This window comes from Photinus pyralis, unplaced genomic scaffold, assembly GCF_008802855.1.
Source record: "Photinus pyralis isolate 1611_PpyrPB1 unplaced genomic scaffold, Ppyr1.3 Ppyr1.4_LG10, whole genome shotgun sequence".
Classification (NCBI taxonomy): domain Eukaryota; kingdom Metazoa; phylum Arthropoda; class Insecta; order Coleoptera; family Lampyridae; genus Photinus; species Photinus pyralis.
Genome location: NW_022170250.1, coordinates 18,379,319 through 18,402,581, shown reverse-complemented (window position 1 = coordinate 18,402,581; position 23,263 = coordinate 18,379,319). Strand labels below are relative to the sequence as shown.

Genomic DNA, 23,263 nt, shown 5'->3' with positions numbered 1-23,263 from the left:
TTCTTCCTGTATCATGAAGCTCTTTAACTTCCTCTACTCCTAATACAACAATCTATTACATACCGGTTGCAGTACACCTTTTGACACCATTTCTGAAGAGAAGTTGGTGAGTGTTTGTTAATAAAAATTTAAAAAAACGCAGTTTCGTCCAATGAACCTTGCACCTTCTTATACCACTGTAATCCTGATACAACGATTTCGGTAAAAAGAACACCTGCCCTGGTACCTGTGATTCTGATACAACTTTGGAAGGAGACCATGTGAAATGCGTTCTTGTGCTCCTGTGATCGTGAGAGAAAACCAAATGTTTGTATTAGCAGAAGGTATGTTTGGCAACAGACTCTGATCCTGATTCAATACTTTTACTATAACGCTGTATCTGGACAACATAAAAGTGCATCAAACTAGCATAATCACAATCCCTTCTAGAAAAGAAATTTGTGGCAGGAGTGTGAGATATGCGAAGCATCTCATCAGTAAATTTTGCACATTCTTGAGAACCTGCGATCCTGCCACAACCTTTTTTAGCTTGCATCATGACAGCTTCACACAGCTCTTTGGCCCCAAAGCAACGAATCTTGATGTTTCTCACAAATGCGACATTTATTTAAAATAGGTTTTGCCAGGAGAACAGAAACTTATCCTCTTGCTTTTCAGCTAGAGCGTATCAGGACAGTATTCTATATAAAATGGTGTTTGTCGATATATTTCACACTAACGCTCCTATAATCCCGATACAGTGAGTTTTAAAGGATAAATTGCAACAGGTAAGAGACACCTTCTTGTATTGCTGTGATCCTAATAAAAATCTTAAAAAAATTTACACTAAGGGAAGCTGCTACCCGATCAATTTTGCGCGTCATTGTGTCTCTGTGATCACTTTTTTTAGGAAGAAGCTTGTATCAGGAGGACACCTTGTTTCGTTGAAAGAACAATTTTCAAGGAGCAAGTCCATTAGGGAGAATATAATATGCAAGAAACTCCAACAGTAAATTGTGCAACTCTTTGCATTCATGTGATCATAATAAAAAGAAAGAGAAGTTTGTACCTGTAGGAGACACGTTCCTGTGTTCCTGTGATCTTAGTTTTAGGGGTGAAATTTAGATTTGGAAAACTTTGCGCTCCCTTGGGCCTCTGTGATCCTGACAACAGTGTTTCAAAGGGAAGTTTGCACCAGGAGAGCAAAGTATGTAAGTGAACCTACACGAAAGCACACAGACATTAAATTTAGACACCTCCTTGTGCCTCTGCGGTCCTGATGCAGTTTTTGAAAAACAGTTGATTAAGGGTAATACGCGAAAACGCATAGACACTGATCTCAAAGATTCAGTGAGTGAGTGTTACGAGAGCATAAAGTGTGCGAGATTAACTGGAACCTCGTATGCTCTCCTAATCCTACTACAATTGCTTAGGGAGCTCTTCTACTAGAACGCGACAGTGTAGCTATTCATAAACGTTACACCTCATTGCGACACTGTGATCCTAATACAACAAGTTTTCAGAGAGCGAAATTGGACCAGGAATTTTTTTAATCTGTCCTATAGCCTCCTGGGCTCAGTTGTGAATCTTCCCTGAATCTTGATGGATTCTTCTGAAAATTTCCGATAAATTTTCTTCGAATCATTCCCATACCCTGGAATTTACCCGTATCGTTCCCCTGGCTTTCTGAATTCAGCTATGAATCTTCCTTGTATCTTCATAGACTCTTTTGCGAGTTTTCGATGCATCTTCTTCAAATCTCGTTGAATTTTTCTATTTTAACCTGGAAGCATCCTTCGATCTTGAACTTGAAATTTTCTTGAATGTTCCCCGTCGCTCCCTGGAAGTGGCTGTGCATCTTCCTTGAATCTTCTTCTAATCCCGCTGAAATTTTTTATGAATTTTCTTCCATGGCATCTCCATAGGCGCATTTATGGGTTTTCAATGGATTTTATTGCTTGTTACTGTGATCCTGATAGAACATTTTTAAGAGAAGCGAGTGCCATAATTCGACATACCGTGTAGGATAATAGATTTAGATACCCTCTTGCGTCTCTGTGATCCTGATATAACAATTTTTGTCTATATCATGCAACTTTTTAGGTTACTCTAATCCTAATACCGCTGAAGTTTGCGTCAGGAGATGGATATTAAGATATACGAGTACTTGCCAATATGTTTTATAACTCCTTGTGTGTCTGTGATCCTGATAAGAATTTTTGAAGGGGAAGATATTGAATCAGGGAAATGCGATACGCCAAGAGGTTTATACCAATGAACCTTCTTACTTACTGTAGTTCTGATACCGCGATTTCGGTAAAATAAGCGATTAGGAGAACAGAGTATGTAAACTTTCATAAAATAAAGCCTGCCCTGGTTCCCAGGAGACGCTTATATCAGGGGAACATGTAAGTAGAAGGGTGTGCTCCTGTGATTCTGAGACAAAACCACATACTTGTATTAGGAGAGCATAATATACAATACGAATGTATGTTTGGCAACGGACTCTGTGATCCTGATGCAATAATTGTGAAAAGGAAAGATTATAACCGGAGAACTTAGACGTAGAGGCAAAACTGCCCGAATCCAAAGACCCCTTCCTGGAAATCCTCGCACGATCGATAGACCGACGCTCATATCGCACTTTCTTGATCTGACCCTCGGGTCAAAGGCCCGAAAGATTTAAATCGCGACGACGTTTCGTCGTCTCCAAATCGAAAACGAAAGGAAACGTGACACACAAATACTTTCAATGCCAAAATCAGGCAATGGAAATCAATACAAGTAACGGCGGTTTAAGGTCACCTGGTCTACTTTTTATGGGTAACGGCGACCTCACTTACAAAATACCAACAACAACAAACGCTGGGAGCCAATTAGTATTATTACAACAATATCGAACGCGCTCGCGTCTTTCCATCAATACGAATTGTTCTAACACAATTGCGGAAATCTAAACCTTGAGAACTGAAGGGAACAGGATACATGGGCAATAAGTAGCCGAAGGGGTGGAGGGAACGATGTTTGTTCAAGTCGTACCTACAGTTATTATTTCCGGTTTATTACAAAGTTATTAGAGCCTAAACGCGTTTGTAATACAAAAAAGAAACTTAATTAAAGATAATTGCGTAATGAGCTCTTGTAGTATTCGCGGTCCTTACCGGTTTTACAGTGACAGAAACATCGCCGTGTGGTGACATAAAAAGGACAAGTACGTGCGGCAGTTGCATCACACGTACCTACGCTCAATTGCCCAACTTTCTTTACGAGAATGCTATCGTGCGTAACCTTCTGTAGTCGTCCTAGAGCTATTGATTTTTGGGGTAGCGCAGGGGTCGCGCCCGAGGGCCGTTGCCCGTGACGATCGCGATGACCTTTAACGTCCAAGTTTTAACGGACATAATCAATTCACACGACATCGATTCCCTTACTTGGCTATTTTAAGCGTACAAGGTAATCCGAATATTAATTCACCGAAAAATCAAGGTTCTCGAACGAGAATAGAATCAAGAACTTGCTGGAGAGGGGGCTTCGGCTGAAATCCCGTCCACCTAAAAGAGGATTTAGAAACTCTTCCAGAAATCCTTCAACAGAATTGTTCAACGGGTATGGTGTACCCCACCAGACCTCGAAGATCTACCGATGGGTGTACAGAAATAAATTTTTCCCTTTCCTGGGGGTATTAGATCCCCCGGTTGTACATTCTTCCCCAAAATATTTAATACTTTTAGCACTTACACTCAAATTTTTAAGGAGGGACAACCGAACGTAATACCACAACGGCACGAGGGTGTCTGGGAGGATTCCTATGTATTAAGAGTGGGGCTACTTCCTCGCTCATTATGTTCTCCTAATACAAAAGTATCAGTGAAAATGAAACATTGTTTTTTAGTATAGAGGTCTGGTTTATGTTCTCCTGGCAACCAAAGCAAATTTACCATTTTTTTTACTTCTTCGCTAATTATATTCTAGTGATACAAAGTTTAAGTGAAAATAAATTGTTTTATACATTTTTTAACCTAGAGAAGGTCTGGTTTATTATGTTCTCCTGGTAACCAGAGCAAATTTACCAATTCTTTGACGAATTTCTATGTGTTAGGAGTAGAGATACTTTCTCACTCATTACATTCCACTGATCCGAAAGTTTAAGTGAAAATAAATTGTTTAAACGTTCCCTTTTAGTCTACAGAAGGTCTGGATAATTATGTTCTCCTGGTAACCAACGCTAATTTACCAATCTTTGTTGGATTTTTATGTAATAGGAGCAGAAATACTTCCTCGCTCATTATATTCTACTGATGCACAAGCTTCGGTGAAAACAAATTGTTGAAACATTTCTTTTTTAGCCTAGAGCAGGTAAATTTGCAAATATTTTTGACAGATTTGCATGTATTAGGAGCAGAGATACTTCCTCTCTCATTATGTCCTCCTGATCCAAAAGTTTAAGTGAAAATAAATTGTTTAAACATTCCCTTTTACTCTACAGAAGATCTGGTTTATTATGTTCTCTTGGTACCCAGCGCAAATTTACCGATCTTTGTCACATTTCTATGTATTAGGAGCAGAGCTACTTCCTCGCTAATTATATTCTAGTGATACAAAGTTTAAGTGAAAATAAATGGTTTAAGCATTTTTTAACCTAGAGAAGGTCTGGTTTATTATGTACTCCTGGTAACCAGAGCAAATTTACCAATTCTTTGACGAATTTCTATGCGTTAGGAGTAGAGATACTTTCTCGCTCATTACATTCTCCTGATCCGAAAGTTTAAGTGAAAATAAATTGTTTAAACATTCCCTTTTAGTCTACAGAAGGTCTGGTTTATTATGTTCTCCTGGTAACCTGCGCTAATTTACCAATCTTTGTTGGATTTCTATGTAATAGGAGCAGAAATACTTCCTCGCTCATTATATTCTACTGATGCACAAGCTTCGGTGAAAACAAATTGTTGAAACATTTCTTTTTTAGCCTAGAGCAGGTAAATTTGCAAATATTTTTGACAGATTTGCATGTATTAGGAGCAGAGATACTTCCTCTCTCATTATGTCCTCCTGATCCAAAAGTTTAAGTGAAAATAAATTGTTTAAACATTCCCTTTTACTCTACAGAAGATCTGGTTTATTATGTTCTCTTGGTACCCAGCGCAAATTTACCGATCTTTGTCACATTTCTATGTATTAGGAGCAGAGATACTTCCTCGCTAATTATATTCTAGTGATACAAAGTTTAAGTGAAAATAAATTGTTTAAACATTTTTTAACCTAGAGAAGGTCTGGTCTGGTTATGTTCTCCTGGTAACCAGAGCAAATTTACCAATTCTTTGACGAATTTCTATGTGTTAGGAGTAGAGATACTTCCTCGCTAATTATGTCCTCCTGATCCAAAAGTTTAAGTGAAAATAAATTGTTTAAACATTCCCTTTTACTCTACAGAAGATCTGGTTTATTATGTTCTCTTGGTACCCAGCGCAAATTTACCGATCTTTGTCACATTTCTATGTATTAGGAGCAGATATACTTCCTCGCTAATTATATTCTAGTGATACAAAGTTTAAGTGAAAATACATTGTTTAAACATTTTTTAACCTAGAGAAGGTCTGGTTTATTATGTTCTCCTGGTAACCAGAGCAAATTTACCAATTCTTTGACGAATTTCTATGTGTTAGGAGTAGAGATACTTTCTCGCTCATTACATTCTCCTGATCCGAAAGTTTAAGTGAAAATAAATTGTTTAAACATTCCCTTTTAGTCTACAGAAGGTCTGGTTAATAATGTTCTCCTGGTAACCAGCGCTAATTTACCAATCTTTGTCGGATTTCTATGTAATAGGAGCAGAGATACTTCCTCGCTCATTATATTCTACTGATGCACAAGCTTCGGTGAAAATAAATTGTTGAAACATTTCTTTTTTAGCCTAGAGCAGGTAAATTTGCCAATATTTTTGACAGATTTGCATGTATTAGGAGCAGAGATACTTCCTCTCTCATTATGTCCTCCTGATCCAAAAGTTTAAGTGAAAATAAATTGTTTAAACAATGGCTTTTAGTCTACAGAAGGTCTGGTTTATTATGTTCTCCTGGTAACCACAGCAAATTTACCAATTTATTTTGCGACGACTGTACGGAAATAAATTTTTCCTTTTCCTGGGGGGTATACCTTCGACCCCCCCCCCCCCCCGTTGTAGATTTTCCCCAAAATATTTAATGCTTTTAGTACTTACACCCAAATTTTTAGGAAAGGACAACCGAACGTAGCACCACAACAGCACGAGGGTGTCTGGGAGGTATAGATTTTATGATGACTGTACAGAAATATTTTTTTCCTTTTCCTGGGGGGTATTCCATCCCCCCCGACCCACCGGTGGTACATTCTCCTCAAAATATTTTATCCTTTTAGCATTTGCAATAAAATTTTTAGGAAGGGACAACTGAATTTAACACCACAGGTGCGTGGGGTAGGATTGGTCTTCACGAAAGGAAGATGCGATAAAAAATCTACAACCAGAGTCGGTAGGGGTGAACATTTAGTGCAACACCGTAGCGCCGGGTTGTGATTCTAGGAACATACGGAAAAGTTTCAAGGAGATTCCATGAAAAGCTTCACAGCTGATTCTAAGAGACGACATTTGAGGGTTTGGAGATGATTCGAAGAAATATACCGAAAATTCTCGGAAGAAGGACAATTCACAGCTGAGCTACGGGGAAGATTCCAGAACATTTTTGGTAGGGATTCTGTCGATCTGACGATACCAGGGGAATTATAGGGAAATTCACAGTGGATGCGAATAAAGGTTTAAAGCAGATCCACAGCTGATCCTAGACAGATTTTTTTGGGGAGATGGGGTTTATTCGAGGAAATTTTAGGCTGAGATTTATTCTGAGAAAATCTACGAGTAATTCGTAAGTGGTCTATGACTTCGAAAAAAATATTCACAAGTGATTCCAGATGGCTACAAGAAAATTCAGGAATTTGGGTATAGTCCGAAGGAAATTCGCAGAAGAATCCGTAAATATTCTAGAAACATTAGGGGTTAACTTCAGGAAGGTACGGGGAAGCAAACTGTATGATGAAACCGAGGATGAAACTTATAGTTAGGGATTATTCGAAGGATATTCATGGGAAATTTGTGTAAGGGCCGTTAAAATCAACGAGTGATTCCAGAAAAATTCATGAAGGGGATTCGAGGAAGGTTCCAGCTGATTCCAGGAAGTTACGTGAGAGATTAAAAAAATGTTATATTGAGGAAGATTCGTAAATGCGTATATGATGGTGCAGAAGTGATCCTAGGGAAATTCGCGGGAATTCGAAGAAAATTCACAGCTGATTCCGGGTAGCTAGGGAAATATTTGCAAAATGTAGGGGTGTCTAAGGGAAATTTGTAAATGCAACCATAAAGATCCAACGGTGATTCTACGGAAATTCGCCGAAAATTTAAACGAGATTCGAAGAAGATTCAAAGAATAGCCACAACCGATTTCAAGAAATTAAGAGAAAATTCGATCCCTTGAGGAAAATTCATCAAAATCCGCAGAAGATTCTACGGCGCGGCGACTCAAAAGAAGATTCGCAGCTGATTCCAGGAAGCAACGAAAAGGATTCGAGAAAATGTAAGATCCAACCTCCAGGGCTCGAAGATTTTGTGATGGGTCTACGGAAATAAAACTTTCTCTTTTCTGGAGGGTATTCCATATCATAAGTTGGGGATGAATCGAATCGAATCGAAGAAAATCTCCATGAAGGTACAATAAAAGGAAGATTGTCAGCCGATTCCAGGAAGCCATGGGAATATTTGAGAGAATGTAAGGTTCAAGATCCAAGACTGATTCTAGGTAGAAACAGAAACATTCAAGGAGATTGGAAGAAGAGGAGAATTCATCGGAAACCCGCAGATTCATAACTATGGAGACGATACGGCGAAATTCAGGGATATGGGGGCAGTTCGAAGAAAATTCAATGAAAATTAGCAGAGGAATCCATGAAGATTCAAGGAAGATTCACGACTGATTCCAGGCCGCTACAAGAAATATTCGAGAAAATTTTAGGTTGGAGTTGTACTAAGAAGAAAATTCCTTGAAAATTGGTAACTGCGTTTAGGAGGATGCAAGGGAATTTGAAGAAAATTCAGTTACCTCCAGGAAGCTGCAGAGCAGGTTCGAGAAAATTTAGGGTCAGGGACAATTCTAGGAAAATCCATTGGAATTTCAAAATTGCGTATATATGGATGCAAAAATTCGCGATCCGAAGGATATTGAAGAAAGTTCATGAAGACGAAGAGGATTTTTAGCTGATTCCAGGAAGCTAATGGGAAGAATTTTAGGTTGGGTTTTATTTTAAGAAAACCTATGGGAAATTCGAAAATTCGTCTATGAAGATGCAAGAGTGATTATTAGGAATACTCACGGAAAATTTCATGTAGATTCGAGGATTCAAGGTAAGTCCGCAACTGTTCCTAATAAACTATGGGGAAGATCATCCCAATTGTAAGCATGCTCATCAAAAATTCACAGATGAATCCAGGAAGCTACTGGAATATTCGAGAATATTCAAGTATATGAAGATGAAAGAATCCATGAAGATCCTCTAGAAAAATTTACGGATGATTCTAAGAAGCTATAGGGAAGGTTAGTGAAAATCGTAGGTTAGGAATTCTTCTAACCAACTTCATGGAATGTTTAAATACGCCTATAAAGATGCCTGTGTGATTCTAAGAAAACTTACGGAAAATTGCGAGGTTATTCGAAGAAGACTACCGGAAGATTTGCCGCTGCTTCCAGGAGGCTACGAGGAAGATTCGAAGATTCAAGGCAGCTCCTCATTTGATTCTAGAAAACTATGGGGAAGATTCCAGAATCTCGAGGAATGAAAAATCCAGGAAGCTACTGGGAACATTCAAGAAAATTCGAGGATATGGATATGATTAGACGAATGTTCCTCGGAAATTTGCGAAAGATTAGTGAAAATCTTAGGTTAGGGAATCTTTCTAACCAAATTCATGGATGATAAATGCGCTTATAAAGATTCTAGGGTGATTCTAAGAAAATTCACGGAACATTTCAACAGTTCAATAAAACTGTCGGGGGAAGATTGATTCATGAAAAATTCGTAAATGCGTCTGAAAACGCAAGGGTGATTGCAGGAAAATTCGCGGAAAATTTCAATGGAATTCCAAGAAGATTCAAAGGAAGGTTTACACTTGATTTCAAGAAGCTACTAGAGTGTGAAGAAAATTAATTGAGATTTCGTCCATGGTGATTCATGGAAGGATTCGCGAAAGTTCGCGAAGGGAAGTTCATGAGGATTCAAGAATGATTCAAGTAAGACTCAATGAGGATTCCAAGGTAAGTGTTTATTAGGAGAACATAACCTTCCATCTCCCTGCTCATGTGTTCCTGTTACCTTGATAACCTAATTTTCAATACTGAACTGAAAAGATAATTCCCGAAGTGGTCCCAGCAGAAAAACATTCCTGTTAATCTCATTCAACAGGCGCCTCTGTAATGTGTCAGTGAGAACACCTTCATACGTTCCTGTGATCTTGATACACCAAGTTAATTTGTATCAGGAGAAAGGCATTACAACTGATCGCGAAGAGGTAAAGTAAATTTATTTGGATCTAAAATTTGATACTCTTCTGGTAGAGAGTATCGTAAACGCTCCTGTTCTTCTTCACCATCGGCGAGTCCACCGTCGGAACTGCGGGCGCCGGTTCAAGGGTGCGCTTTTGATTGCGCCGCATCTCGATAATACGCGCTGTGAGCTGTTCCGGCGGCTCCACCCTCTTGTAATGCGCGTAGATGTTCTTCTGATCCAGCAGCTCTTCGTTGTACTTGAAGTGCTTGGGGATGTCGAGCGGTTCGCACGGTCCCGTGTGCCACTTGTACGTGTACGACAGCGGATAGTCCAGCATCCTCTTCTTGTTGACGTTTAGGTGCCGTTTGTAAGAGGGATGGAGTTTCCGGTCGGAAAGCTCGATCAGACGCTGTTCGACGCTGGTGAAGTGGGGTAATGGATCGATGTGGTTGTCTTTCGAGTCCAAGTTCGCCTCGATGCCTTGGACGAGCATGTCCTCTTTGGATTTGACCCACTGCTCTGATGGAAGATTGTCTTTTTCGACCACGTAAGCCTCCCCGCAGGTCCTGTAGGCGGTTCCACCAAACTGGCTCAGGTCCGGATCAGGCTTGCCCCGACCTACAACAACGGTGCGATAAACACACTTACAACGTCACTTGGATACCCTGCTCCAAGCGGCAGCTCCCCTTGTCCGGAACCATTCTTTCCTTCTTCTTCTTCTTCGACATGAGCGATCCCCAAAACCCCTTCGCAGGTTTCGGGCATGACTCATTCGCGCATTCCGCTGGCACATCTTCCTTCTTAGTCCTCCTCATGAATCCGCGGTATCCACCCCAATTTCTCTTCGCGAGCGAATTTTGCACAGCTGATCTAAACGCCATTTTCTAGATTTTCCCAAACTGTCACTGCTACCTTTTTTTATTGCCAACTCGATTTAATTCAAGCGCGGGCAACCTTGACGCAATAACCGTGCGTGGGAAAACAGACCGTTAATTGGATTTAATTAAACCCCGCAATTACCATAATTGCACCTAATGTTACTCAAGCCACAATTGATAGAAAAATTCTTTTTTTTGTTAAGTGAGAAAAGTAAAAGTGACCGAAACCATTCAATTCGCGTACATTTTCAGGGTTAGATGATTTAGTTTCGTTCGTCCGAATGGGCGAGACAATGAGACGATTGTGAATCGTTTCGCATGCATTTGGAGAAGTTCGTCGACTGTGAACTGTGCTAATGAATCTCTACGCAACTTGTCAAACGGTTTCGGAATAGAAAATGGGACCTCGATGCAGCAATCGTGAGATATGGATCTGTGAATGAAACTATGGAGCATAGCTGAGCCCAAAAGGCATCCATTTATGACGCATGTGAAATCTTCTTCTAACTTCGAATCTGTGATCCCTAGCAGTTCCCTGATCATTCCCTGTGAACACTCTACCCTATCAATAATTGTTCTCGAACCGGAATGAATTTCTTCCATCTTCCTCAGACCACTATGAACCCTCTAATCCTTCAAAACTGTCGAAAGAAGTTCATATACAGAAGCAACAAAGTGTGAAATTTATTTTTTGACAACGTAAGGAACCATGTTCTCCTGCTACTAATTTTTGTATAAAAAATTCCGTTATCAGGGTAACAGAAACGCATGTAGAAGCTATTGTCAAACACCGTATTACTTTCTCCTGTCCCAACGTGACGTGACCTTTACTGACTGTTATATTACACGAGGCCAAAATGTTTTTATTAACAAAAACTGTTCAAATGCAAGTATGGGCAAAATTTATTATTTCCCCTGATAAGAATTTTTCTATTGAAAATTTTGCTCATCATGTTCTCCTAATACCTCCATCTGTAGACTATTAAATGAAGTTCACACTATGCAAATCCTAGAGCTATAGCCAAACACAACTGTTGCACCAGGTTTATTAGAGAGATGCGACAAGGGGTAGATTATTGGCAGACACCTTTTTTATGCGTCATGTTATCCTAATAAACATAAAATTGTTGCATTATATTCTCCTGCTGCTAATATTTGTTTTAAAGGTTAGTCTATCAAGGCAACTGAAGATACTGGAAACGCGATGTTTTGATACAACTTGCCTTCATTCTACCATTGCAACAGATTCGCGGAGATATCAGGAGATCAGATGCTTATTGACGGCACCGAATCTCACATTTTGTGATTTATTCTATGTTTTTCTGGTACTAAAATTGGCATAGCAAGGTAACAGGAACGCCGGAAAAGTCCGGTCTATTGTAAAGCAAGATGGTAACGTTTCGAAATTTACTGTCAGTTCAGGAATGATGTTTCGCTCCTGATAACTTACTCTTTCGAAAACCAATCTATCAGGCTCTCAGAAACGTGACTAGATCCAAAACTTATATTTAGTACGGATGCAATATGTTCTCCTAATAAAACTTTCTCTTAAAAGACCAGTGCAATGAGGTCGACAGAAACGGGAGAAGTCGAGGTTTACTTGACAACAATTCCTTTGAGTTGTGTTCCGCTGACAGTTTGTATTGAAAACTAGTTTATCATGGTAGCAGAAACGCAGAAGGTCTAGAAGTTACTGATATCGCGCACTTATTAACCATTTCTCAGCGAGGATCCCAGAAGTTAAAAAATGCCACTTCAAGAATGATGTTCCCCTGATACTAATCTCTGTATTGAAATTAGTTTATTGAGCTGACGGCAAAGCAAGAAGGACAAGCTTAAAACCTTTTATTGAGCTTTCCTCGCGAAACTTGCACGTGTAAAGAGTGTCGAATCAGGCTTGCAGAAACGTTGATAAATACCTGTTCTCCTAATAAAACTATTGAAGTGAGCTTACGCGTGAAGGTGTAGAAGCTGTTGCCAAACACATACGTCCGCACTAAGTTCTAGTGATTAAACTTCTACGTCTAGCAACCATTGTATCAGGTTCACAGAAGTTAACAGTAACATCTTTATTATTATTCTTTAAAAAAGATTGTAACAGAGCCTCACATATATTTAAAGAAGGCGTAAAATTTGTTCTCTGTCACCATTTCATGAGCTCTGTTCCCATGACACTTTCGTTATCAAACACTGTTTTATCAAGGTAACATAAGTGTGGGTATCGTGTATCTTCTTTATTTAATTTTAAAGAATTGGCGTGTTAAAAGACCTAGATCGATACATCTGGAATCTGGCTGTTTCGTTAAAGTTATCTCTTATAAATGCGGTCGTTGCGATAAGAAGTTTAGTTAACGTTACTAATTTGTTTCAAGATAAGCACGTGATATCGCGGAAGTTTTTTCAATTCGACGCGCTGAAAATTAAGGAAGGGGGACGGAGAAGGTTTTAAATAGCAGAGGAAAACGAGAAACGAGGCTATTTCTCGTTTGGTGGTGCTTTTTGGTAGCCGCTTTTGGTGACTGTCATGAGTGCTATAATAGTTATTTGTTTCATTAGTACAAAAAATGTCAGTTTTCGGGACGAGGAAGATAGTTGCTGGACGACGCGTGAGCGGAGTCCAGCAACTTTCCGAGATTTTCCGGGGGAGTGTATTCTGTACTCCCCCGACACGCCGGTGGTACGTTCTCCCCAAAAAGATTTATTGTTACCGTAGTCCACAGGAAAAAGGAATAGGTTTTCGCTATTTTACAAACTAATTATGATGGTTTCAGCGCAGGTTTTGGGGAAGGGGGGGGGGGGGGTTAGAACCCGGAGAATGAAGCGAATATCCCATTAGCACATCACATGGGCGCACGAACCATTGAGGTACACCATGTCAAATATCAAAATGTATTGAAAATTTCTATTTTTGAAGCAAATGGCACAAAAATACGTGGGATGGGCGCACAAGTAATTCAAGTGCGTCACGCAGTTCCACTATTCTTTTTCTGAAGGGAATAACCCAAAAGCTAAAGGAATGGGCGCACAATTTAGATTGGATTATTGCAAACGTCTATTTTATGAAGAGAATGTCGCAAAAATCCTTAACATGGGCGCAAAAACCATTGAGAAACTCGTTCGAAATCGAAATTTCAATTTATAAGGCGAATGGGCGCACGAACCCGATGAATGCCAAATTGAGTTGGAGATTTTTATTTTACGAAGCACAAATAGGCGCACAAATCTAACAGCAACAATTTTTGAAGCCAGAACTACCAAAGGGGCCTAATTGGGCCTAATTAATTAAGCCTCAATTTGAATAATTTCAGGTAATTAGCCGCTTTTAATATTACACACTTCAGATTTGATCAAAATTAATCGTAATTAGGCCATTACTAATCAGTAACCTACAAACTGAGCCGTTTTTATTTGATAATATTTTAAAATTAGGTACAGAAGAAGGGAATCGAATTGCACTTGCTACTCTTACTTGCCTAATCACTTCCACAACACAAAAAGTTGTGGCTAATCGAAAAAAACCCAATTCCAAAGTATGCGGCAATTGTGCGATTATTTCGAAGGAATGTTTTGATTGAGGAAACAATCGTAATTTGCCTTTCACTGGGCGACAAATACGTAACGACGCGAAGGTTAACCGCCAAATTGACTTGCGCCAAAAAGGTACCCCTAATTACAGAATTCGCGCAATTAACCATCTGGAGTTTCTAATTACCGTCCAGCTTCCTACTTGCCGCGCGCGTAATTAACGTTAACCCACTCCGAAAATAACGCCATAAAATCTGGTACGTACATCAATGCGTAAAATTGGAAGTAATTGCGTAACGTTAAATCAAACAATAACCGTCGGATTTCGCAATGAAATTTTTAATTTCGATTTCGCGTTTTGGTGCATTGCCTCGATTCAAGCGTTTAATGAATAAGAAGAACCTGACGCAATTACCGCCAAAAGGTCCGCCGCCGTGACAAGGTCTTAATCTTTTGGCACGTGGGCGACGGTACGTGCGGAAAATCGCGCAATTCGCTCTTCTAATTATCGTAATTTCGCTAGAATTTCTTCCATGTTTATAGTTACTTCACATCGTGCTAATTAAGCGTGAAATTGTCGACTGACACAAATATTTACGGTCCAGAAATCGTCGCCAAAGGTTACGGGCGTCGGACGGACGGGCCGAATGGAACAATGGATCAATTTTAGACAAAACGAGCACTTTCTAATACGCATTGTCATTCCCGTGATTTGAATTTCGCGCGGTTGAATAACTCATGAATGACAAGAGGCGGGTGTATTTTTATTAAAGGACTTTAACCTTTAATTACCGTGGCTGAATTAAAGGTAATTGTCTTTCCAATGAAAGGTATCATCGCGCTGTGAAATTACGGTGCGATGACACCATTCACATTTACACTGAAAGCGGACAAAGAGCTTCATGGGAAACGTTTTGGGATAATAAATCAAGATACAAAAGCGTAATTTTCTGTTTTGAATTCGATCTGATTTTCCAATTCAAAGCGCATAAGAGGTTTTGGAAAACAGTCTAAACGCATTAAAAGCCTTATCCAACTTTCTGGGCACTTATCAGAACTTTAAATGCATTGAACATACTTGTTAGATCCTTTAGTTTTGGGAGGTGGGTGATATCCTAAATTCAAGACTCCTTACTCCTTCGAGAGTCCGTTAAGTGCCTTCGAAAGCCTTTAGACACTTGCTCGAACAAAAGACTTCGAAAAGCTCTGTAAGTCACCTTGAAGGTGCTGGAAATAATAAGGACCTGCATAGTCTACCTCGTTTCTGTTGGTCTGATGGGACTAGGAGGCGCTAGAAATCCTGTAAGATGTCCTGACCGCTTTATTTTTGTAGGAAAAAGTAGTACCGGGGGTTCCCCGGCGTACCCCTGTAAATGGAGAAAGAATTATCGAGGGTTCCTTTGGTGAATGTAATGATGGATAAGTATTGCTGGGGGTATTCCATACCCCCCCCCTCCGCAGGCCCTTCGGTGCTACGATCTACCCCAAAAACATTTAGTGTCAGCATACTCCACACGAAAGAGGATACTTCTGCTCATTTCTCAGGTAAGACCGCATTTCCGCACTACTCGTAGGAATTGTATTGGACGATTATTCAAACAAACACTTTCTGGGCTCCTCGTCACAGCGGACCAATAAGTCTGACCCTCAAAACGGAGCAGGCTGCTCGAAAGAAGGGACGGCACCTGGTGGCGGTCCAGCTTCTATTCGCAAGAAGAATAGGACTGGTACACAGAAGGCGATGGTCAGTTTCGGCTCAAGCGGGTCCTGCTCCAAAGCTTCGTTGGCTCATGGGGGCAACCCTAAGTCAGAGACTAAGCGTCTCAGATCGGAGGGAAGCACTCCAGGGTCTAGCTCAAGGAAGACTGAAAGGAAGCCTAGAGGTTTTTGAGCACAGTTGCGGGTGCACCACGAACCTATTGTCGAAGGGATGGAGGGGGGCAGCCTTTCCTCGGCAGGCAGGGGTCCCCTGGAATCCGCAGGGTGCCGTTGTGACCTTTGACTGGATGGAGATGACTGTCTCTCTGATTAAGCCCTGGGATGGCGCGTCTCTGAAGGTTCAGAAGCATGCCCCTAGGGTAACCAAGGTGATTGCTGTTACACGAACTCCCGGATGACACGGTCACCATCTTGAAGTGCATCCAAAGGCAAAATCCTTGTTCCAGGACGAGCCGTTCTTCCGCAGGGTGGAGCTTTTGGTAACGATGAGGCGTCCTATCGGGCACTCCAGCGGTAGAATCTTTTCAGAAAAGCGCGAGGGTCTTGCGCATCTCTTCTGTGACCAAAGCGAGTGCGTCGGCTGCTCCAGGTGAGAGAGAGAGAGAGCTCCACCGGAGCAGCGGGACCCAGTGTCATTGCGAAGGATGGGGCTGGAGGGACGACCACCTTTTGGTGTACTTGAATACAACTGATTTGTATGTTTTAAATCAGGGAACAGCCTACCTTCGTCACAGCGCGGAGCCAAGAGGTTATTGATCTGACATTGGGTTCTTACATGTCTTCTGAAAACACAGTGTTCAGGATTTGGGGGCTACGTAACTTCGGACTTATCAAAAGGAGCTATTCGGGTCGGTGTAAGGCCCATCGACTGCGAAGTACCGGCCTGGGTGGTTACCCATGGATCTCTGAGATGGGCGATATCAATCACTTTCAGCCCATTTGCACTGCAGGACCGCACGGGATATTCCCGGCTGTTCTGCGGGTATGCCTGGAGCCGCTGCTCTTCACATTTGTTGCACTTCTTCAAAGCCTTCCTGGCTTTAGAGTATATCCCCGAGAGCTGGAGAAGGGTGTATCTACCAAAGTGGAGTCATGCTAAATTTGACATGGCGAAGGATTACAGGCCCATCAGCCTATCATCGTTTCTTCTAAGACGGTGGAGAAGCTGGGGGATGCATATAGGTGTACTGGTCTTTAGACCACTACATCCGTTCCAACAGGGTTGGTATGTCCACGGACGGCTCTACACAGCCTCGTGTGCAAGCTGGAAAAGAGAATGGCTGCCGAGGGGTAGCTTTGGGAGCGTTTTCAGACATCGAGGGTGCGTTTATTAACAACACCACGTTCCATTCAATTAGTGAGGCTGCTGAAAGCGTTGGCATTGATGGATCAATCGTAAGATGGGATAGAACCATGCTCAGAAGCTGACTCATGATATCCTCGTAGATGAGCTTATCGGTTACTAGAGAGGACGTCCGCAGGGTGGAGTGTTATCTCCACTGCTGTGGGTGCCTGGTACTAGACTGGCTCCTCCGCACTCTACACGAGGAATGAGCGTATACAGAGGGATACGCGGACAATCTCGCGATATTCATAATTGGAACATTTCCAAACACCGTGAAAGAACTCTATGAGGGTGCTCTTGAACAGGTGGATAGGTGGTGCAGCCATGGCCCGGAAAAGACGGCGGTTGTTTCATTTACCAATAGAAGGAGAGCGGACCTTGATGGTCCCACCCTTCGAGGACGCCAACTGGATCTAACCAGGTCAGTGAAACATTTGAGAGTTATCATGGACACCCGCATGATCCGGAAAGGGCAAAAAGGCCGTTGCATGTCTATGGACTTGTAGGAGGGCTTTTGGCTATATATAGGTGTTGAACCCTCGATTTGTGTATTTATGATTTAGGCCTATAATACCTACTCCCCAGCTTACAGGAAGCAGCTAGGAAATATTCGGAGACTCACCTGTCTGGAGTCACTGGAGTCATGGAAATAGCACCAACTTTGGCCCTCCTGGGACTGGAGCCTTTATACTTAGCTGTGGAGGCAGTGGTTCGGAAGGCTTCCGTACGGCTAAACGATTGGAAGGATCAAGGCAGCCCTGTGCACGGGCGGATCTGGGAGGAAACCCTCAGATCCGATCCCCTCCTCGCAAGAAGGGGCGTGATCCGGGCTGTCTTACTAAGGCCAAAGTGTTAAAAGGTCACTCTCCCAGACAAGGAGCAGTGCCTGAATCCAGATTGTCCGTTCCTTAAACCTAAGGGGTTCGTGTGGCATACAGACGGGTTCCTAACAGAACGGGGAACGGGCAAGGGTATATATTGTGATCGACCGAGATCTAAAGTCAGCTTCTCTCTTGGTCAGCATAGCACAGTGACAGTCCGGCGCACTGAGGAATAGGGGGCAAAGAAAAGGAGGACGATCTGGCTCGTGAAGGCCTTCGTCAGGCCCGAGCCTACCCTAGAAATTGCTCTCTCCGTTATCAGGACCAGGAAGACTGGGCGACCAGTCAATTTCAGGCTCATTGGCAACAAGCAACCGGACTTTAACAGGTCATCTCAGAAACTCTGGGTCTTCTAAGCTTCTAAAACTGAATAGAAGTCAGATTAGGAAGATCACCGGTGTCCTTACGGGGCACTGGATGGTCAACTATCACCTGCATAGCATTGGGATTGTGGAGGATTCCACGTGTAGGTTCTGTGGCGAGGAAGATGAGATTACCGAGCATAGAAAATTTAGAAATTCTAAAAGCGAATTCCAGGATTTTAAAATTTTGCTTGGCAAAGACTACAACACCATTTCCAACCCAGGAAAATTGTTCCTGATGGTAATTTTGAACTTGAAGTTTGCCCCCTGAATGAATATTCAGCTCGGCCCGATCACGCCAAGTTCCTTCAACAGAAGGTCAAGCCAGACCAATTGCCCTCAAGGAAACCTGTCTTACATCACTATCACTATCACACGGGAGGTATATACACTGCACCAAAGACGGGTTTTTATGGTAACTTCGATTTTGAAGATTGCTCACATCCAACAACAGATCTCACTTCTGGAACACTGGGTATTGTATCGTCCGGCGTGAGAAAAGTTCACAACAGGAAAAAAGGAAGCAACGCGATCAAGATGGTATCGAGTAAGTATACGAGTGGGTCAAAGAGGCTAGAGAGTCCAAAAAAATCAAAGAAGCTGAAGAAGCATGAACAACCGAAGAACTCCAGGAAAGAGGCAGAAGAAGCGTCCGTTTACTCTTCTTCTACTTTATTGATTTTCTCCTTTTCCTGTCCGTACTCTTCCTATGCCCTTTCAATTCTCCCTCGCCCTCTTTCTCCTTTGTTCCGAGATACGTTCCCTTGGCGAGTTTCGTTCGCGAACCTTAGAAGGACGAATTTGATTGGTGAACACTCCCTAAGCGTTGAAGAATATTATGGGAGGGAATATTTCTGGGGCGAATGCCCTTCTTCTATCTTCCACTACTTGCCCTTGATTCATTTCCTGTTTGTCTCTTGCCCCTTTATACTGTACTGTTTTACTTGTTTTTTTCTCCTCATCTGCCTCGCTCTTCTGTTCGTCCTCTGTCATCTTCTCGATCTTCGTCTGCTCTTCCACTACTTTCTCCTGTCCTGCAAGAACTTACGTAATGTTTTGGAATCTGAAGTAACGCAGTTTATTAATTTGAGTTGAGAAAACGATTTCCTCAATTACGTTGACACATTTTCCAATCTTCGCCAACTGTTTTAATTTCGCAATTAATTTACAAATTCAATAATAACAACTTTGTGCAACGTCTACCAATGAGCATTAAGCAAACATCTGTTTAGATCATTATTCAAATGTATCCGGCTCGCGGTGAAAATGAGGTAACCAATCTGAATCACCTAAAAGAAAAAGTCAAGGTACGGGGTTACCGTGAATCATTCAAGGACCGATGCTTTCAGATCTAAAGCCTGCAAAGTGGAGTGGAAGAAACCATTGTCTCAGAACTTAACGTTGACCTATCTGTTCCCTCGCTTGTTACCGCGCTTTTCTTCTTCTACAACATCTGCATATTAAAGTAATTTCCTATTGTCTGATTACAAAGATCTATAGCTTTTCACGTCGACGGCCACTTACATCAGCGCTCTTACAAAACAACGCAGATATAAATTGGAATTCCCCCCTTAAACGGTTGTAGAAAGTAAATCGTACTTTCGCATTTTTGATGATGAGTGAAAAGAATCTGGGACTTTTGATAAGTTTCGGCAATTTTGCAGTGGCTTCAATCGCCCTGTATACTAAAAAATTCATCTCGTGTCTTTGTTCGTGTTTAGACATTAATTGAAACAGCATTAAACCGTGTTAACGGCCTTCCGCTTACCCCGAGTTAATGGCAATTAATAAATTTGCATATCATCGGCGCATGAATGGAATGGAAGTATACGAACACCATTTTCCATAGTACATTTCGAAATAATACCGGTCCTAGACTAGACCCTTGTGATACTCCTCCTCATCGTCATTTCTCTATCAACTATTTGGTTATTTTCTCATGGGCCATGGCCAAGGCGTAGTACCAAAGTTTCTGCAAAATCGATTCACATGCGCCTAGCCAAACTCCTTACTTACGGGGAAAAGCTTTCTCTAGAGAGCACTTTCAAAAGCTGGGCAAGCCTGAAAAGGGGCCATGAAGAAGCTAGGAAGCGTCTACAGAAGTCCAGGGGGTTCCATCATCTTCTAAGGAACCTCGAGATCTTTTCTAGCCTTCTAGGCGCTTGCCAAAACGATACAAATCTATAGAATTTTCTTGCTGGCTAAGGAACTGTGGCTTGGAACTTGGAGAGGGTACTGGAACTGGCCTATTAGTTGTGACAGGAGTATAAAGAGCTCTGGAAAGTACCGTACTGATTTAGAAGAGCGCTCTAGGTTTCAGAAGGTAGGCCAATTTTCTGGAGGTTTTTTTGTACCGCTCCATCGATGGTACTCTAGGCGTTTGGCAAATCCAACGGACTCTCTTGGACAGTTTCAAAGGGCTCTGGACCGCATTTGATTGCTGTAAAAGGTACTCAGAGGACTTGCCATTTCAAAGTAATAAAAGAGTTCTGGAAAGTGTCTCAAATACTACAGAAAGTGTGTTATTCTGGAAGGGTATGGAATAATTTGGAAAGCAAAAACTATCCAACTATCACTTTTGCGTGCCTTCGGCTCGATCGACATTTACATAGGCCTTCGATTAAATTTCCACGTAAAAGTGATAACTTTGAACCTATGACGAACGAGCCGAAGGCGAGTTCGGCACAAACCTAGGCGGAGTAGAGCTTCAACTTATCCCATCAGACCTTTACTATGCCTAGGTTTGTGCGAACTCGCCTCGGCTCGCTCGGCACTGCCCTTCCAACTGTCACTTTTGCGTGCCTTCGGCTCGATCGACATTTACATAGGCCTGTGATTAAATTTCCACGTGAAAGTGATAACTTTGAACCAGTGCCGAGGGAGCCGAAGGCGAGTTCGGCACAAACCTAGGCGGAGTAGAGCTTCAACGTATCCCATCAGACCTTTACTATGCCTAGGTTTGTGCGAACTCGCCTCGGCTCGCTCGGCACTGCCCTTCCAACTATCACTTTTGCGTGCCTTCGGCTCGATCGACATTTACATAGGCCTTCGATTAAATTTCCACGTAAAAGTGATAACTTTGAACCTATGACGAACGAGCCGAAGGCGAGTTCGGCACAAACCTAGGCGGAGTAGAGCTTCAACTTATCCCATCAGACCTTTACTATGCCTAGGTTTGTGCGAACTCGCCTCGGCTCGCTCGGCACTGCTCTTCCAACTATCACTTTTGCGTGCCTTCGGCTCGATCGACATTTACATAGGCATGTGATTAAATTTCCACGTGAAAGTGATAACTTTGAAACAGTGCCGAGCGAGCCGAAGGAGAGTTCAGCACAAACCTAGGCGGAGTAGAGCTTCAACTTATCCCATCAGGCCTTCACTATGCCTAGGTTTGTACGAACTCGGCTCGGCTCGCTCGGCACTGCCCTTCCAACTATCACTTTTGCGTGCCTTCGGCTCGATCGACATTTACATAGGCCTGTGGTTAAATTTCCACGTGAAAGTGATAACTTTGAACCAGTGCCGAGCGAGCCGAAGGCGAGTTCGGCACAAACCTAGGCGGAGTAGAGCTTCAACTTATCCCATCAGACCTTTACTATGCCTAGGTTTGTGCGAACTCGCCTCGGCTCGCTCGGCACTGCTCTTCCAACTATCACTTTTGCGTGCCTTCGGCTCGATCGATTTACACATAGGCCTGATTATTAAATTTCCACGTAAAAGTGATAACTTTGAGCCGAAGGCGAGTTCGCCGAGCGAGCCGAAGGAGAGTTCAGCACAAACCTAGGCGGAGTAGAGGCTTTCAACTTATCCTATCAGACCTTTACTATGCCTAGGTTTTAGCGAACTCGTCTTCGGCTCGCTCGGCACCGCCTTTACAGCTATCACTGTCTTTTTCTCATGCCTTTGCTTTGATTTTGATATTAAAATAGGCCTGTGATTAAATTTCCACATAAAAGTGACAACTTAGAAACCAGTGCAGAGCGAACCGAAGACGAGTTCACAAAACTCTAGACAGCGGAGCGTTTTCTATGGCCTCTATCACAAAGCGTTCATAAAATACACTGAGAAGACGAAGGAAGTTCCCACAAGAAAATCCTAGACCTTTGGAAGAAATAAGAAAAGCCTCAGACTCCTTAGGCACCTTTTAAAAGAAAGCCTTTGGGAGTTTTGCATTAACTAATACGTGACTTCCAGAAGTTTCGACATAGCAAAAAAACTGTAAAAGGGGCACAGAACTTCCGAAAGCCTTTGAAAGCTTTTATGTGCATGATAATAATAATAATAATTTAAAAAAAATTTTTTTTTTGAAATTTTTTTAAATATTTTTTTTTTAATTTTTTTTGATAGCGTAGGTATCAATAGCTATTTTGGTAAGTATGAATTACATACTATTCCTATATTTCCTTAATGTATGTGTGTGTTTTTTTATATATATTTTAATTTAATTATTATTATTTATAAAATTACAAAAAATACACAAGGAATTACATATTCTGGAGCCCCACTGACATAATATTCCCTCGAATATTCCAAACTTCTGACACAAAGAGCACGGTTGTCGATCGTTCGTCCCAAGTAGGAAATGGTTTGGGACAGCAATCAAACTTTGTCAAATTATTCAAATTCCGGTCGTTAGAATTGGGACTCTCTTCCTTTGAGATGATGACCGATTTACCGTTTTGTGTTTATGGCGTAATAATAACGGATGTTGGCAAGCAATGGCCTCTTTTTTGCCGGAAAATTAATAAATTCGATAAATAAACAGGAAAGGTGCAACGACCCAGCCTTGTTTGGTGAACGGACGACAATGGGACAAAGGACTTCCCGTGCCGTCAAAAAATCTTCGCGGGAACGATCTAATTTGGCATCGTTCGGCGAGCAACCGTGAATGAGCCATTAATTTTAAACTGAGCAAGGTAAAATTAATTCCACTTTACTTTCGAACGTTTCGTAATAACTGGGTTATGTCACACTTCTGTTCGGTAAAGAAAACGCTTGCATGCCAAA

The 23,263-nt window shown here is 41.8% G+C and overlaps 2 protein-coding genes across 3 annotated transcripts in view; both read right to left on the bottom strand.

Moving 5' to 3' along the window:
- LOC116161671 (bicaudal D-related protein homolog) overlaps nucleotides 1-23,263 on the bottom strand; it is a 40,047-nt gene that overhangs the window by 3,669 nt on the left and 13,115 nt on the right. The gene's annotated exons all lie outside the window — the stretch shown is intronic.
- Nucleotides 9,318-10,485, bottom strand: LOC116161672. The gene is made up of 2 exons (XM_031475106.1): nucleotides 10,211-10,485; nucleotides 9,318-10,164 (listed from the first exon to the last, which is right to left on the bottom strand). The coding sequence occupies exons 1-2, from the start codon at nucleotides 10,425-10,427 to the stop codon at nucleotides 9,590-9,592; spliced, it is 792 nt and encodes a 263-aa protein (XP_031330966.1). The 5' UTR covers nucleotides 10,428-10,485; the 3' UTR covers nucleotides 9,318-9,589.

Coding starts and splice junctions, on each gene's coding strand:
- LOC116161672 (XM_031475106.1), bottom strand. CDS start 10,427: ATGGCGTTTAGATCAGCTGTGCAAAATTCGCTCGCGAAGAGAAATTGG. Junction 10,165..10,210: donor GAGCTGCCGCTTGGAGCAGG/GTATCCAAGTGA, acceptor CCGTTGTTGTAG/GTCGGGGCAAGCCTGATCCG.